This window comes from Coffea arabica, chromosome 9c (assembly GCF_036785885.1).
Source record: "Coffea arabica cultivar ET-39 chromosome 9c, Coffea Arabica ET-39 HiFi, whole genome shotgun sequence".
Lineage (NCBI taxonomy): Eukaryota > Viridiplantae > Streptophyta > Magnoliopsida > Gentianales > Rubiaceae > Coffea > Coffea arabica.
Genome location: NC_092326.1, coordinates 6,432,231 through 6,449,646, shown reverse-complemented (window position 1 = coordinate 6,449,646; position 17,416 = coordinate 6,432,231). Strand labels below are relative to the sequence as shown.

Below are 17,416 nucleotides of genomic sequence, written 5' to 3'. Positions count from 1 at the left end.
TCGACAACTAGGTGTCTTTAGAGGTAAAGCTTGTTCTTCCACTTTTTCTGCATAAAACACCATTTGTTAAACTTCAAAGTGGTCTTGAAGCTCAACCTTCTTCCTAATTTCAGGATTTAATCCATTAAGGAACCTCGCCATGGTTGCTTCTGGATCCTCTTGTACATTGGCCCTTATCATCGCTATCTCCATTTGTTTGTGGTACTCATCAACCGAATTAGAACCTTGAGTGAGTCGTTGGAGCCGATTGTACAAGTCTGTGGTATAATGGAAGGGTACAAATCGTTTCTTCATCACTTGTTTCATTTCAGTCCAAGTGTCAATCGATTGTTCCCTATTTCTCCTTCTTGTAGCACATACTTGCTCCCACCAAATAGATGCATAATCTTGAAATTCAATTGCTGCAAGTTTCACCTTTTTCTCTTCAGAGTAATTGTGGACTTCAAATACTTGCTCAACTCGCCTAACCCATCCAAGTAAGATTCGGGATTATTTTTCCCATGAAAGGTAGGCATCTTGGTCTTGATGGAACCAAGATTGTCATCAGTTCTCCTAGGTCGGTCTCGACCTTCCCTTGCTCCCCTTTGGCTTTTTCTTGATCGAAAGGAGGTGTTAGAATGATATCCCTCATCATCCGCATCATGATCAGCACTCTGAACACTCGAAACCCTATGATTTGTATCTCCGGTACCTCGCATCTCAATGGCAGCCAACCTATCGGATATTTGTGTCATCACAAATTCATGTTTCTCCGCTTGTTTTCGAAGAGTTTGGAGTACCAGTTTGAACGACACGTCGGTCTCAGATGGCTCAAGCATGTTCCCCTCTTGAGACATATTGTCCAACCTGCAAAACAAATGTATCATAATCTACCTTGCAAGCACTCGTGTATCATTCAAGGAAACACACTCACTCTCAATTTTCCTTCTCGAAGTTCTTAAAACAACTCAAATTCTAAAAAAATTTTAGAATTAATGACTTTATAAGCAAGTAACAAGACACAAAGTAGAATTTTACAAATCCTAGAAAAACTCTACTCGAAGCTGAAACTTTTTTTTTTGAGCTGTTATTTTGCTGAGTTTCTGGTCAGTACTTTGGAGGGTAAATGGTGCTTCTGGAGTGCTCAAATAATGTATGAATCAGTCCTCAAATTTCAGGGAAATCGGCTTGCAAAGACTAGCTCAACCGATTTTAGAAATCCAAGAATTTAAAGGCGGTTTGGCTAAGATATTTGTGGCGGTTTAGGTTTGGTTTTGAAAACTGATTTGGGGGTGTTTGGGGACTGGTTAGGTCGCTTGGGGTTGTTGGAATTCAATTAAGATTGAGAACTCAAGAATTGGAAACCAATCAAGATTTGGCGACTCAAGTTTTGGGAAACCAATCAAGATTTGGAGACTAATTAAGAATTGAAAACCAATCAAGAATTGGAAACTCAAGATGTGGGATCTTGATTTCCTTTGTGTGAGATCCGATTCCTTCTCTTCTTCATTTTTTTTTCGTTCTCTTTTTTTTTTCCTTCGGCTCTTCAAGGAACAAAAATTCAGGTTACACCAACAAGTCCAAGAAAACGGATGAAAGATTATGCAAATTCCAAGAAGACCTTAGTTCTTGATTTATTGTTCAAGAACGTTCAAAACAAGACTTCGTGGTCCAAGAACTTCAAGAATTTGTTCAAGAAGCTCAAGAACTTTTCCAAATTACATTGTGGTGTTTAGGGTTTGCAAGAACAACAACCAATACTCAAGAAATAGGCAAAAGAAAATTCCAGCAATACTCTAGCAACTTGGACACTAAAACAATATCAGGTACGTGACTCTTTTTTTTTTTTTTTTTTGTCTTTAAACCCTAACAACCCAAACACAAGTATAACAAACCTAAGAACTTGGACAGAAACACAAAAAGACAACACCCAAACAGATTTTTTTTTACTCGAGTGAACAGTAACGTGAACAGTACATTACAGTACGATGAACAGTATTTCAGTACAAGTAACGATGAACAGTAATCGCTATAGTAATTTTTTTTTTGACTAAAGACACAAACTAACAAGATATGAAGAACTTCAATTAAAAGAGAATTAACCTGATGCTTTGATTACCAACTGATGAGCAACCCTAGGGGAAGACCCTCCTAGAACCTCCCAACCTTGTAATTATCAGAGTTGGATATTTTCTCCCAACAGAAATTGAACTTGATTGTTCTCATGAACTCAAGACCTCTGACGCACAAACATAATCAGCAACCTTAAGCAAATAAGGATGGATGAAACGACACCACGATTAGGGAACAAACTAATCGATAAAGTCTGATTTGAATCCTAAGCTATAAACTCAAGAATTCAAGAGTAAGTTCGATTAAGAACTTGAAGGAAAATTTCTCACGATTTCTAGTTGTAATAATCTGTCCTTTCGCTCATACAATAGGTGCCTTTTATAGGCTAAAACTAGGGTAAATCCGACCCACATAAATCTGGAATAGGAATTCGGTCCGCATAAATAATCAGCTCTTTAAGGCTTCCCGATAAGGTCCAATAAGTAATAAAATACTCAACGACTAACAACTACTAAACTAGGCAGTCTTAAGACAACTACCAACTTAGCTAATAAGTATGAGATCATTCTTTCACTTCAAACGTACAAGTGAACAAGGTAACTTCATGGTCCATCAAATTTTCAAACTTAGCTTGCTCCTTGCTTGTATGATGAATGATCAAGGCTCGTAAAGCTTCCTTCACCTTCTTGGATCTTGATCTTGTCATCGGACCACCAATATTGACCAAAGGATCCTTGACCCAAGATTGAAGTTGTTGCACACCCGTATCCGCATCAGATCAATTTGTAAAAGAGTTCAAGGGTTCAACTTCAAGAAACTGAATAAGAATTCTTCTTCCTATACTTTTTTTCTCTTTGTATTTATTTTCAATGTTTAGTTACAAGTGTTATTCACACTTGGATCTACTTAACATAATATTTAGCTAAACTTTTCATATCCTAGGGTAAAGATGAACTTGTTGTTGTTTTGATATGAAATAGTTAGGAATGATTATACTATTTCATGATTTGGCTAGTCTAAGAACTTGTACTTGCTATTTATGGTAGTTTGGCTACCAACTACATGATTGTATGAACAAGGAAAGTTGTCTACATATAGTTCTTGGTTCTTAGACAGTAGTTTTATTCTCATGAAAATAGGGAATAAAGTTGGGTGAATTTTCATGCAATAACTGTATTAAATTTATTAAACTTGTGTCTAAACTTTTCTCTATGAGAGTAGGTTAAGGAAGGGTATAAATAGTTGAGAAATTGGCAAAAGCAATTTACAACAACATTATGTTCATTGGCAAAAGTAAGGGCATACATTAGGAAGTTATTTCCTTAGCAAATTATGAAAGCCATAGCTTAGTCATCCTAACTAGTTCCTATGTTTGGTACAACAAGGGATTCTTAACCCTAGGAAGTCTCTTTACTTTTACTTTAAGCAATCTTATTTTTATTGATCTTACTTAATTTGTGGTTTACTTTTTAATTTATTTAGTTGTTTGTCTAGATAACAAGGTGAGTGAACAAAACTCTAGTGCTTTCCTTAGTTCCTGTAGGATCGATCCTAATACCATATACTTATTGAACTGTATACTTGTAAAGGGTAGTTAGGTAAAGTTTTGAATTCTATCTAACGACCAAGTTTTTGGTGCTACTATTGGGAATTAGGAACAACATTAAGGTTAAAACGAGCTTCATTAATCCTCGGTTATTTAATTTTTATTTGCTATTTTTATATATATATTATCTTTTGTTTTTACTAATTTGTTGTTACTTTGGCCATTTGTTAGGACACTAATTTTTTCACCAAAGTGATATTTGTCCTAAAAAACAAACACGGCTAGAAGGGGAAGAAGACATTCCCAACAAGAGCAAATTGAGGTGAAGAGTGTTGAAAATACTCCCATTGAGCAACAAGAAGTAAACCAAATGGCAGATCAAAGGTAAAGGTGTATGAGAGACTATGCTTAGCTAGATGAATCTAGACCACAAACAAGGATAGCAAGGCCGGTCATAAATGCAAACAACTTTAAAATCAAGCCCACTCTCGTTCGGGTCCAATAAATCCAATTTTGAGGAAATGCAACGAAAGATCCAAACACTCATCTAGCCAATTTCATGGATCTTTATGGTACAATTAAAATAAATGGAGTAAATGATGATGTAATTAAACTTAGGTTATTCCATTTTCACTTGTGACAAGGCAAAGGTATAGCTAAATTCATATCCTTCAAATACTTTTACTACATGAAATGAATTATTTGAAGCATTCTTAAAGTCAATTTAATGTTGCATGGATAGAACGATGTTGATGAAAGTTTGGCAAACTTTCATAGGTGATTCAAATTGACTACAGAAGGCCTATGGAGACTTCAGAGTATGGGTGATTAACGTAAATAATTCTGATTTAATTGAAACTGGTAGATTTTTTCCTAATGACTATATTGAAACTAGAGATTCTCTCAATGAGTGTGACGATCCCACCTCCCTCTAGGGCGTATCTTAGGGTTTAGTGGACCACTTGCCCAGTTCTTGCTAGGACTCACTCATGCACTTAAAGAAAACAACTTACAACCATAGAAAGGAAATAAAACAACAATTTCCATGCTTAAAATATACATTAATATTTAAATCCAGCTCCAACGCTCATACATGCCCAAATATGTCAAAATTTTTCAAAATTCAAATACATCCAACCTTAGTCAAGCACTAGCGCAAGTACAATCGCAAAACTTCAAAAACTATACTTTGTTAGCCTGTATCAGTCCCCACGCCCTTGCTCGTATCCTTTGTAAGGAAAACAAATCTCATAGAATGAGCTAAAACTCAGTGAGGCTCCAAAACTTCATGCAGACCCAAATAGCAAGTTGACCATGATTTAAAATCACATGTATCAAAATAGCGAGCACATGAAGTCAAGAAAATGAGTAATAAAGTTTTGTAAAGCCAAGCACTGGTTATTTAACATGTCAAGTGAAAGGATACCGCCGCTATTTCAAAATAGCTCCTCCATAGCTTGATCAAGTAGTAGTTGACTCTTTGTCAACTTTCAAATAGAGTAACCCATCCAGTAGAGCCTTGCTTGATGCCAACCCGTCCACCATTCAACCCCCTTACCGGACTCGAACACCACGAGAAACACACGTGGTAATACTCGAGTATACCGATTAGTCGAGGAGGTATCACTCCACTCGATAAAACAAGAGACCTAGGGTTCGTTACCTAATCGACCAGACCCTTGCCGGCTCGACTCGATTAACTAGCCTCAGGGTTTCTAGAATTTCAGAGAGTGCTCACGCATAAACAAGTACATTAGACAAGAATATTAAGTCAAGTGCTAGTAAGGCATAGCAACAAGTCACATTTAGGACAAGTGCGACAAAGTACACCCTTGTCTGTCCAAACAAATCAAATATTATCCAAGCACATTAATAAAAACATGTAAAAACAAGTATCAAATACAAACATACACTTGGAAGCACTCAACAAAGGTCTAGTGCTTTTCAAGGTCATGCTCAGGTGTAACCCCTCGGATGGAGTCCAAATCTGCGATAAAATATTATTCAAGAGTTTAAAATCAACTAGGGTTCAAAACATAGGAGTTTCGCTTCAAGAAGATCAAGTAAATGAAACTAGTTTAAATAGTATTCAAGTTACTTATCAAACTCTAGAAAATTCATCCTCGCTCGTTTAGTTTTGACAAGAAAGTGGTTTATACTTTTGAAATCTCACTTGGTATAAAAGATCGAGAAAAATCGTATTTTTAAAGGGTCACCACTTTCACTTTTTTAAGGGTACGAGTTTCGATAACATTTCAGCTTATATACCTCTACTAAAGAAAACTCGAATACCATAGATGATCCAAGTCCGATTCTACCTCAAATCGTTGCTCAAGTTGCGAGTACATATGTCTAACTCTCGAGTGAAAATTTGAGCAGCATGCCCTTTGTATTTAGCTATTTTCCAGCCACCTAGGGCTTTATTTCTTCCTTCAAATCAGCCCAAATTCAAACACATAAGAAAGCTTAACAATATAACTCCTCAACTAGGCTAATTAACATCCAAAGACAACTCAATTATAGCAATGAAACCATCAAAATCAAAGCTAGAAACCAGTTTAAAGAAGAAACTATAAGTGGCAGGTTTGTCATCCTTTGGTTTTTTGGTCATAACTGTAGGTAGGTATATCGGATTGAGGTGAATTTTATGGTGTTTCAAAACTAAGACATAGACCTACATTTCCTATGAAGGCATCAACACCCAGTTCTTGCCATTTCAGGGTCAAAAAATTGAAATTTCAGAGAAAATAGAAAGCTCTCGGTTAAACAGGGCACTTGGTCATTCAGGGGTATTTTAGTCATTTTATAAGTTACAGTGCTCCAATTGAGCTAAACTTTTCTGGGTAAAAAGCTAACTCAACTCCCTACAACTTTCATGTTTTGAGCAAGAACTGATTTGGCCTTTATCATAGACGAATATGCAGTTCCAGTTGGATCTAAAAACAGGGCAGAATCACTACCAAATGCTGGAATTCAACTTTTACTCTAACATGTCACAACCAAGCCATTAATCACTTCACCAAATCCATATCCTAGCTCAATAATATCATTTACTAGGTAAACAACAATGATCAAGACTGAAAAATGCAAACCCTAGCTAAACATTCCACTACATCATCAAATACTAGAGAATCATCCATCATATGCCAAGATTACAAGCTTCTATAGCATGTTTAGCAAGATTAAGGTGGAAACAAGAAGCGGAGGAACTTATACCTTACCAAACCTTCTTGAAAGTGAGAAACCAAGTTATTTCTTCCTAAGCTTTCACCACACCAAGCTTCCTAAGCACCAAAGTGAAGGTTTAATCGGTTTAGTTTCGTGGTTTCAAATCAAACAAGGAAGAATCAAGTTTGAAATTGGAGGTTTCTCTCCTCTCTTCTCCTCTCCTATTTTTGGCCAACACAAGCAAGAAATGAAGAAAAATGAGCCAAGAAGAAAGATAAGAAGAAAGGAAATTTGCTTGGTCAAAGTTGGTTGGGTTTCCGCCAAGTGTCGCTTCATGGTTTAATCTCAAAATTTTTCTTTTCTCTCTTTTCTTTTGGTCAAGAATTTTGGCCACTTTAAGGATATTTTAGGGTTGATTTTTCTGAAATAAAAGCAAGGAGATTAAGGTAATAAAGTAGTGTTCAAGTGGTGTACTCAATCGGTAGCAAACGGTGCACATCGGTTCAAGCCGATTTTCCTTAACTCTCGAGTACTTGTGTTTTAACTTATGATTCACCAACTTATTAATAGCACCTCTAATCACACACTTCCTCTTATATAAAACTCACTCTTAACCACCAAATTTAGTACACACACCTCCACAATTAATCACACTACTAGAATACGCGAAAACCCTAATTTACCCTAACTATAAAACTAAAGGCAAAACTCTTAATTATATCATTCATTACAACTATTGAGGGAGTAAATGAACAGTAAAGATATTATAAAGTAATTTAATCAAAATAAGAGGAAATTTTAAGAAAATATGAGCGAATTTTCGAGTCATCACAATGAGGTACTTAAATTGTTGTACCAACCAAAAAAAGGAGAGACAGAGACAGAGACAGAGAGATCAAACAACATAATTATCTTCTCATGTTCTGTATAAAAAAAAAATAACAACAGGCAATTAGAGATGGAAAAGCCTTTGACAGTTAATGCTTTCATCTTACTCATTACTAGTGAATTACGTTAGTCTAAAAACACAATACTAAAGGTTCATGTCTTGACATTAGATGGACATTAAAAGATATACATCCATGTTCTCTAACATACATAATCATTGCCTATAGGCTAAGAATAGTCCTCAAGGTACTAGATTTCAAAATAATAATATTTGGATAGAATGTACTAATAAGGAGAATAAGTCCTAACACTACATAGATTCAACAATAGAACAACTCCAGAGAAATTGTTATTACTCTAATCACATCCAACTAATACTTTGGATATAAATGCACCGCATCCAAGAAATCAAGTAAAGAAATATTGCATTTTGCTCTTAATTAACCCTCTATTCACAGAGGGAATATCATAGCAACATACATTTGTTCACTATATTGATCTCTTTGCTCCCTTCCTGTTTCCTTCTTGGACAAAGATATACATGGAAAGATATCTAATCAAAGTAAACCTCAATGTGGAGTCAGTAATTCCACATTTTTGGTAATAGTGTTGTAGTCTCATATAGCAATTTCAATTGCCAAAAATCAATCAATTAGACAAAAAAAAAAAAAAGACAACACCATTGTGACGAGTGGAAAATTTGCTCATATTTTCTTAAAATTTCCTCTTATTTAGATTAAGTTATTTTATAATATCTTTACTACTCATTCACCTCCCAAATAGTTACAATTAATCATAGAACCAAGGGTTTCCCCTTTACTTTCATCGTTAAGATAAACTAGGGTTTTTACGTTCTTCGGTACGGAGTGTGTACTAAATTTGGTGGTTAAAAGTGAGTTTTAGATAAGAAAAAGTGTGTGATTAGAAGTAATAATAATAACTTAGTGAATTATAAGTGAAAAATCCTAGTACGTGCAAATTAAGGAAAAACAGTGAGAACCCGACATTTTTCTTATTTTCTAACCCTTATTTTAATTTTGTGCATACATTTTCTATACTTTCCTTTATTATATTAATTTTTTAACTATTTTTATAAGGGAATTAAGTTTTCAAGATATTTTTCTGTTATAAGTTAGTTCATGTGACATGATTAGCGTATATTGGACGTGGGACCCGCTAGTACGGTAAGTGCGATAAATTTTGACGATTATGTGAAATTTTGCATAACTGGATATTACTTATAAGGTGTTAGAGATTGATAAGACAATTTAGTGATTGGAAGATAACAAGACGAGGATTAATATTGGCTAAACATTTGTCACCAAACTCTTGGACTTTTGACCTTGATCAAAGACTTTCTTACCTTTGAATGAAAACAAATTTTGATCAAAATTCTTCCATTTCCTCCAAGCTTTGGCCGGCCATATGGAGAGGAAATATCAGCCATCATCTTCTTATCCTTGGCCAAAATGTTTGACTAAGCAAGAGACAAGAAGGAAAAAAAAAACAAAAGCAAGGAAGAAAGGTTGGAATAGGCTACCATTGACCACGATTAGTTTAGTCTTTATCTTAGAAGCAAATTTGACCACAACATTTCATTCTTTTCTTATCTCCTGGGCAAACCATATGGAGCACAAAACCTCTTCATTCTTTTCTTGAAGCTGGCCGAACCTCAAGAGGAGCAAAACCAAGCAAGCTAAGTCCATGTTTTCCTTTGATTTCCTTCACCAAATCTTGAGAGACTCTTTCAATTATCAAAATTTACTTCGATTAAATTTGCATCTAAGGTGATAGCAAGCTAAGGGTGGAGTGTTTTGAGAAGGAAAGGGGTTTACTTTGCTTGTTTTCAAGGTGTTGGAAGATATAATCATTAAAAGCTCCTTTTGTTCTTTAATCTTGTGATTAAGTTGTTGGATAACTTTATTTTGATTGATTTTATAGAGATTCTTGCAATTTTAGGGTTGGGATGATAAATTTCAGTTTTATTGATAATTTTCCTGCTTTTATATAAGTCATTTCATCTTTGATTTGGCATGTATATGATTTGTAGAAGCTAGTTTAGTGTTAAGGTGGAATTTCCAGTTTTAAAGATTGAACTGCCCTGCTTCTAACCAGCTTCATTTGTCCATGTTAGAGGCTGAATTAGGCTTAGATCAAAACATAAAAGTTGTAGGAAATGATTTTATATAACTGCCTGTAAATTTTTAGCTCAATCGGAGTATTGTAGTATGTGAAATGACCGAAATACCCCTGACTGCCAAATGCCTCATTTCGCGGACAGTTTTGAGATTTCACATTTTTGGTTTCATTTTTCACCTTGATCCGTATCAAATCAGCCTTTGGCTAAAACACAAAACTTTTAGCCCTATGTTTCAACTAGGACTGCAAACGAATCGAGTCGCTCGCGAGCGGCTCGAGTCGAGCTCGAGCCGGCTCGAGTCAAACTCAAGCTCGAGCTCGAGCTTAGAATATTAAACTCGTTAACTCGCGAGCCGGCTCGCGAGCTTGGGTATATATATATATTTTTTATTTTTATTTTATTTAATAATAAAATTATGTATATTATATATATATTTTTTTATTTTTTATTTTCATAGTAAAATTACGTATATATCCTTAATATTTTATTATTTATTAAGAAAAAAATATTATTTTTTTTTTATTTTTTTTAAAATAAAATAATTATTTTTTATTTTTTTTCGAGATCGAGCTCAAGCTCGAGCTCGGCTCGACTTGATTCGAGTCGAGCTCGAGCTCGGTAAAATTTAGTTGAGGCTCGGTTCGATTAGCTCAAAACTCGACTCGACTCGACTCGTTTGCAGCCCTAGTTTCAGCTTTCCAATGCATCTGAAAATGCCTCAATCGGAATTTTGTAGTTTGAGTTATTGTCATTTAAATCCAGTGCTGATAACCGGACTGACAATGAAATTCTGGTTCGGTAACCTGCAAATTCGACCTGGATCAACTATGAACTGAGTTGAGTTATCTTCATGAAAGTTGTAACCCTTTGGCTTAGTTTCGAAACAGTATAAAGTTCATCCCAATCCAATAAATGTAGCTCCGGTTGTGACCAAAATGCTATAAGATGTCAAATCTATTGTTTAGCCTTTTGACTTCAAAACTGCTTTTTGATTGTTTTATTATACTTGTATTGTAACTGGATGATTTTGGAACCTAATTGAAGGGCTATGTTGATAACATTGCTTGTGTGTGATTGTGGGGCAGAATTAAGAAAAATAATGAAGCCATAAATGGCTGAAAAATAGGTAAACACAAAGGGTGTGCTGCCTAAATTTTCACTCGAAGGTTAGGTAAAGGTACCCGCGACTTGAGTAAGGATTCGGGAACGAATCTCACTTGAATCGTCTAGGGTATTCAAGTCTTCTTTCATAGAGGTATATAAGCTAAAATTCGGTCGAAACTTGTATCCTTGGAAAAATGAAAGTAACGACTAATAGAAATAAATTTTTCTCGTCACTTCGACTCAAACAGAGATTTCAAAGGTTAATCACTTTAAAATTTCAATGTTTTAAGAGCGAGCATGAGTTTACAAATATTCTCCAAACAAGTTTCAATTATGTGATTCTCGTTAAATGAAACGTTTAAGTTTCGAACCTTGGTCGATTTTCAAAACTCTTAAACGATGTTTTATCGCAGATTTGGACTCCAAACCAGGAGTACTACCTGAGCGTGATCTGTAAAAGCACTACATCTTTGGTGAGTACTTCCAAATACCTGATTGAACTTGACACTTATTTTCAATACTTGACAATGTGATCGAATGATATGTGATTGGTTTGGTCGAGTAAGGGTGTACTTTATCGCACTTGCCCTAATGTGATATGTACTCGTTTATTGTTGCAATTGACTTGATATACTTGTACTTGACTTGTAAGTGCTGAGCGGCAGTATGTACCACACTCTATCCGAGTGGGAGGTGTCTCTCATTCCCGTCTCCGTACTTTTATCTTGATTCAGTCGATTGGAGATGTTATCTCATCGATTTCTTGGGGACCCAAACCCCACTGGCTAGTTAATCGAGTCGAGCCAGTAAGGGTTTGGTCGATTAGATAACGAATCATGGGTAGTTAGTGTTGTTGAATAGTGTTATCTCCTCGACTAAATCGGTATACTCGAGTATTACTACCAGTGTTTATCTTAGAGTTAGGGCCCGGTAAGGGGTTTGGTTAGTAGATGAAGATTGGAGTAAAGTGATGTACTACTGGACTAGTTACCTAACTTGAAAGTTGATGGAGTGTCAACTATTAATTGATCAAGCGATGGTGGACTTGGTTTACAAAAGGGATTGTATCCTTTTACGTGAAATACTGAATATGAAATGTTGGCTGTACAAGTTTATTGCTCATTTTCTTGACTTGTTATACTCGCTATTTTACTACAATGATATATTCACTATTAATTAATGGTCAATTTGCTATTTGGAACATCACTGAGCTTTAGCTCACTCCGTTAGTTTTGTTTTTCTTACAGGGGGTACGAGCGAGACGCGAGACTTGTAAAGACTAGCGTAGTCAAGTTGTTTTGACTTTTGATATTGTACTCGCGCTAGCACCCGATTAGAGTTGATTGTCCTTGATTTGTAAACACTTTAAAGTATTTGGTGTGTAGAAGCCTTGTATCTGGGTTTAAGCATCAGTGTATATATCAAGTTTGAATTTGTTATGTTAATTAGTTGCTATGGATGTAAGTTATTTTCTCGAGTTACGAGTGAGTGAGTCCTGACGAGAGTTGGGTTGACGATTCGCTAAATCCTAGGGTATGCCCTAGGGAAGGTGGGGTTGTTACAACCATGGGCCATAAGTAAAATGAATAGATACCTAAAGGGATGAGAAAAACCGATAGAAGCCTAAATAGTCTAGAATAAAAAATTTCTAGAAGTCCTTGCCATTCCATGCCTATCTCAATTTTCTAAATCAAGGTCTGGCTTACCATAAAAAGTAAGACAAGAAAAGGGCAAATTTAGAATGAAATTATATTTAATCTCCTAAAATGAATAATTTAATATTATATTTTAAAATGGATTATAAATGATAGTACAAAATACCTAAAGTAAATGAGGCTAGTGAAATTTTTAAAATTCGAAAAGTGTTAAGTGAATCTGTCAGAAATCTCGTATCTAAAATTATTCCTAACAATATATGTAACAAGTCTTGCTTTGGTTCTCAAATTTTACTCTCTTCTTCTTCTTTTCTTGTGAGTTCCGGACTCTTTTCTTGTGGTTACTTCCTCGGGCTATTAACCAACGAAAGGGGATCTCGCACGTGAGAGTATTTGAGGTAAACACTCACGTCTGGGAATGACACGTAAAGGCTATAATCAAAATTCAAAATTGTGAGGAGGGAAATACGTGCAAATGGAGAGCCGTTGGAGCCTACGAGTGGCAAATTAGGGATTTTGGGAGACATTTATCGTCTCCGTCTTTCTTCTTCTTCCTTTCATTCAACTTAGAATTCATTCTTGCAAAAATAGAAACCTCTTCTTCGTAGTCTCCAATCCTCGAACTGGTAAGGATCTCTGGACTCTCACAAAGAAGTTTTCCGTTATGTTTTTGATCTTTCGATCTTGGGTTTTGCTTGCGTAGAGAAAGGGGTCATTCTAGTTCGCACAAGATATTATATTACGTTGATTGTAATGATCCTGTTATCTCTGAAACTGTTCATTCTTGTGTGTCTTTCATAATTTCTTTTATGGATTTTCTCATGCTAAGTTAACCACATTTCGTTTGTGTTTTCTTGTTCTCTTTGTCGTCTTTTCTTTTGCCGTCGGCGTTGTTGTTTTCCCCCTTTCTGTGGATGATATGGGATGCCTTCAATGTGTTTGTTTAAGTGCTCAGTCCTTACTTTGAATGCCTTCTTTGCAAAATGTTCAATCTCGATTCTAGCTGGCCTATGTGTTGAAGAAGGTAATTTGCCATTCTGGGTTGGATTTTCTTTCCATGATATATTGGGATTTCGCAATTACGAGTTCAAGAAATACTAGCATGTAGGACACATCAGTGTGATGTTTGCTCGTAGTGGAGACGTTGTAGGAGCAAGAGAAAGGAAGCATGATCTATTCTGTAGTAGTAGAAGAATTAATGATTAGTTTTAAAGACTCCACAAATTTGGTTGAAAATATTTAATAACTGACTAGAATTTGTGTACTAAGCACAATCTTTATGAATTAAACATAGCTTCGGATGACATCGGATCGTGGATCCAACAATTTAAGTTTCTGAATAATTTGTCATTTTCTTGGAATTCCCTGTATGATGCAAAATGAATGTTCTGCTGAAGTGTTGCTTTTATGACTCCCATTCCGTTTGTCATTAGAATCATTGTTGAATTATCAGTAAAAAAGAATTGAAAGGCATCACTTTCTGGAAGATTTAGTATGGAAAAGTACGAGAAGCTTGAGAAGGTAGGGGAAGGGACTTATGGGAAGGTGTACAAAGCCAAGGACAAGACGACTGGACAGTTGGTAGCCCTCAAGAAAACACGCTTGGAAATGGATGAGGAAGGTGTTCCCCCTACTGCTCTCCGTGAGGTGTCCCTCCTCCAGATGCTCTCCCAGTCCCTCTATGTGGTCCGCCTGCTGTGTGTTGAGCATATTGTTGATGGCAACAAAAAGAATGGTGGCAGTGGCAATGGCAAGCCCCTCCTTTACCTTGTCTTTGAGTACCTTGACACTGACCTCAAGAAGTTCATTGACTCCCATCGCAAGGGCCCCAACCCCAGGCCACTCCCACCTTCCCTCATTCAGAGCTTCCTCTTTCAGCTCTGCAAGGGCATTGCCCATTGCCACAGCCATGGTGTACTCCACCGGGATCTCAAGCCCCAGAACCTCCTTGTTGATAAGGACAAGGGCATTCTAAAGATCGCTGATCTTGGACTTGGCAGGGCTTTCACTGTCCCTCTCAAAAGCTACACTCACGAGGTTGATTTCTTCTGTTCATTATGTAATGGTTCTGTTATCCAAATATACAATTTGAATTTGATTTTCCATTTTTTCTGGCTATAGATCGTCACCCTCTGGTATAGAGCTCCAGAAGTTCTCTTGGGATCCACACATTACTCCACTGCTGTTGATATGTGGTCCGTTGGTTGCATTTTTGGTAGGATTCCCTGTACTCCTTGTTGTGTGTTGCTACCAGTAATTTCTTAGTATTCCATTGTTTCTGGGAACAACTTAATTCTGTGCCCCAAGTAAGTTTGCGTCGTTGTTTACAGTCTCATTATTTCTTTGGCTCTTTTCTCAGCTGAGATGGTAAGAAGACAAGCCTTATTTCCTGGGGATTCCGAGTTTCAACAACTTCTCCATATATTCAGGTTGATAGCTATAAATACAAATTATTCAATTTTTTAACCGCAATTGACATCTATGATTCATGAAGTCAGCATTTGCCTAAATCAAAAGGTGTTTCATCTGGTCTTCCACTACTAGAACTTGCATAAATTATCCAAGCAGCCTAAATTTTCCTGGCTTCATCAGTTTCTTTTCTTTATCGACCTAATTTTGGGCGCAGGTTGGGGGAGCAATTGTTCCAGCTTTTGGTGCCACTGCTGAGTAAATATTTAGATAATGGGAGGTTATGAGTGTCTTATTGGCTTTTATCTAAAGCACTAGAAAGATTTCTTTGATATGCAATAGAATCTTGGGAGTATTCTCTCAAGATGTTTCCCTTAAGTAAATAAAAGCAGAGTCTTCTGTCCGGTCATAAATTGCAATGTGTTACCTATGCTTTATGAAACATTAATTAAGGGATCCTCTGGGGAAACTAGAAATTTGTGGGATACCAAACAGTCAGCACAGCACATTGTTGTTTTCTCTATTGCTGGAGCTAGTTCACATGTAATATGCAAGATATCTGCTTTTGTTTCCCAAGTCCTACAGAGTAGAATGTTCAGCTCTTTGGTTTGGCATGCAATGTATGTGGTTGGATTTCAGTGAAGAATAGAGCTCATCTTTTACCAAATGAAACGAATATCAATGGTGGTTTGTTCTGGCTCAACATTTTATTTGATTTTTCTTATGTTTCATTGTCATTAAAAGGCTGCTAGGGACACCTACGGAGAAGCACTGGCCTGGAGTTTGTTCACTACGTGATTGGCATGTGTACCCCCAGTGGGAGCCCCAGAACTTGTCACGAGCTGTTCCATCATTGGAACCTGATGGTGTTGATCTTCTCTCTGTAAGTTCCATGGCCTAAATAATCTGATTTCGATCAGTACTAGAAGTTCTTCTGGACTTAAAAGATACTTGAGCCAATACCCTTTATTGGATGATCAAGTTTTAGTGAGTTGACGTATTTCTAGAACCATTTAATTGGTCAATAAAATGGAGTTGAGATACATTTTCTCTTAAGATGGAGATAGGCAATATGTCCACTTAATTGGTCATTAAAATGGAGTTGAGATGCATTTTCTCTTAAGATGGAGATAGACAATATGTCAACTCATCCCCCACCTCTCTCTCTCTCTCTCTCTCACACACACACACACACACATTCATTTCCAAGCTCGTGATGCTACTCCTAGCTAGCCCAGCCTTGTCCAAAGTTTGAGTTTCAACTACAAATTGACCAGGTAGCTTGTTCAATATTAATCTGAAGTCTGCAGAACTTTCATTCTATTTCCTTTTGTTGATGCAGAAGATGCTTAAATATGATCCAGCTGAGAGAATATCAGCCAAAGCTGCTCTAGACCACCCATTTTTTGACAGCCTGGATAAGTCTCAATTCTGAAGCTGTATATTGCTTCTAAGAGCTTGATTTTATGACAATCAAGTCAGATGTACTTTTAGATTGAAGAGATTGTCATCATCTTGGTGATTGAAAAACTTGTCATATCAGATAGGCATGTGGTGTTCTATCTTTTGTGGTTGACCAGTGAAGAACCATAGTTCCTAGTCTGTTTTTGTTATTTCAAATTGTCTTTGCAATTGGTTGGAATCAGTATACCCAGTTGTTAGAATATGATCAAAGCTTATTGTATTTAAACCGGGATTTCCTTTTCCGAGCTCTTCCATGATCCCAGAAGCGCAAGGTTCTGGTACATTAGGCAAAGCCGAGGTTGCTTCTGATAGGATTTTTCATCCATGACTTGACCAATGCACTAGTATGGCTCCTGCTCTTTTATTTACCCCTGATTGTGGTTTCAAAATTTTATCGCAAGAAAAAACTTCCCGAGTAGTCTATTTGTTTGTGTCCAAAAGATATGAAGTTGGTGATATTGATGCAGCTTTTGGCTGTAAGCTCATTGTACTGATTTTGGTCATACAACAATTTGTCTCACAGCCTACTATAGCCATAAAGTGTTCAATCATCTAGAAAAAATCCGTCAGTTGTACTAAATTTACTTTAAATTGGAAACATTAGTGGTTAGTGCCTATCGGAATGAATCAATCGAATTCATTACCCTCCACTATCAGTTTCTGATTACCAACTCGTTTGAGGTGGCGTTTGGTTCGTATCTTGGAATCAGATTTGGATTTGGGATCATTTATTCTGAGTTTGAAATGGATTCAATCATTCTAGTACATTTGTTTGGTTCAGTACCAAGAATGTATATCATCACTATAATTGATATTTGGTTCGTTGGCTCTTCTGAAATGGGATATAATAAATTTTCACTAATTAAATGTATTAGTAAATTTAGTATAATTAATTAATAATTTCTATTAGTAAGCATATATAATTATTGATATAATTGATAATATTAATTATATTATATATACTAATATACATTATATAATGCATATAAC

At 36.2% G+C, this 17,416-nt stretch overlaps 1 protein-coding gene across 6 annotated transcripts; it reads left to right on the top strand.

Annotated features, from left to right (window-relative positions):
• Nucleotides 1–9,358: 9,358 nt before the first annotated feature.
• LOC113707885 (cell division control protein 2 homolog C-like) lies at nt 9,359–16,794 on the top strand. 6 transcript variants are annotated; one of them, XM_072064197.1, is made up of 7 exons: nt 9,359–9,505; nt 11,312–11,371; nt 14,007–14,590; nt 14,675–14,768; nt 14,913–14,982; nt 15,707–15,845; nt 16,305–16,668. In XM_072064197.1, the coding sequence occupies exons 3-7, from the start codon at nt 14,048–14,050 to the stop codon at nt 16,395–16,397; spliced, it is 939 nt and encodes a 312-aa protein (XP_071920298.1). In that variant the 5' UTR covers nt 9,359–9,505; nt 11,312–11,371; nt 14,007–14,047; the 3' UTR covers nt 16,398–16,668. The 6 variants fall into 6 exon arrangements, with proteins under 6 accessions (XP_071920298.1, XP_071920299.1, XP_027086072.1 ...); XM_072064198.1 differs by lacking the exons at nt 9,359–9,505; nt 11,312–11,371 and adding an exon at nt 12,917–13,179 and having other exon boundaries at nt 16,308–16,794; XM_027230271.2 differs by lacking the exons at nt 9,359–9,505; nt 11,312–11,371 and adding an exon at nt 12,926–13,179 and having other exon boundaries at nt 14,047–14,590; nt 16,305–16,794.
• The last annotated feature ends 622 nt before the right edge of the window (nt 16,795–17,416 follow it).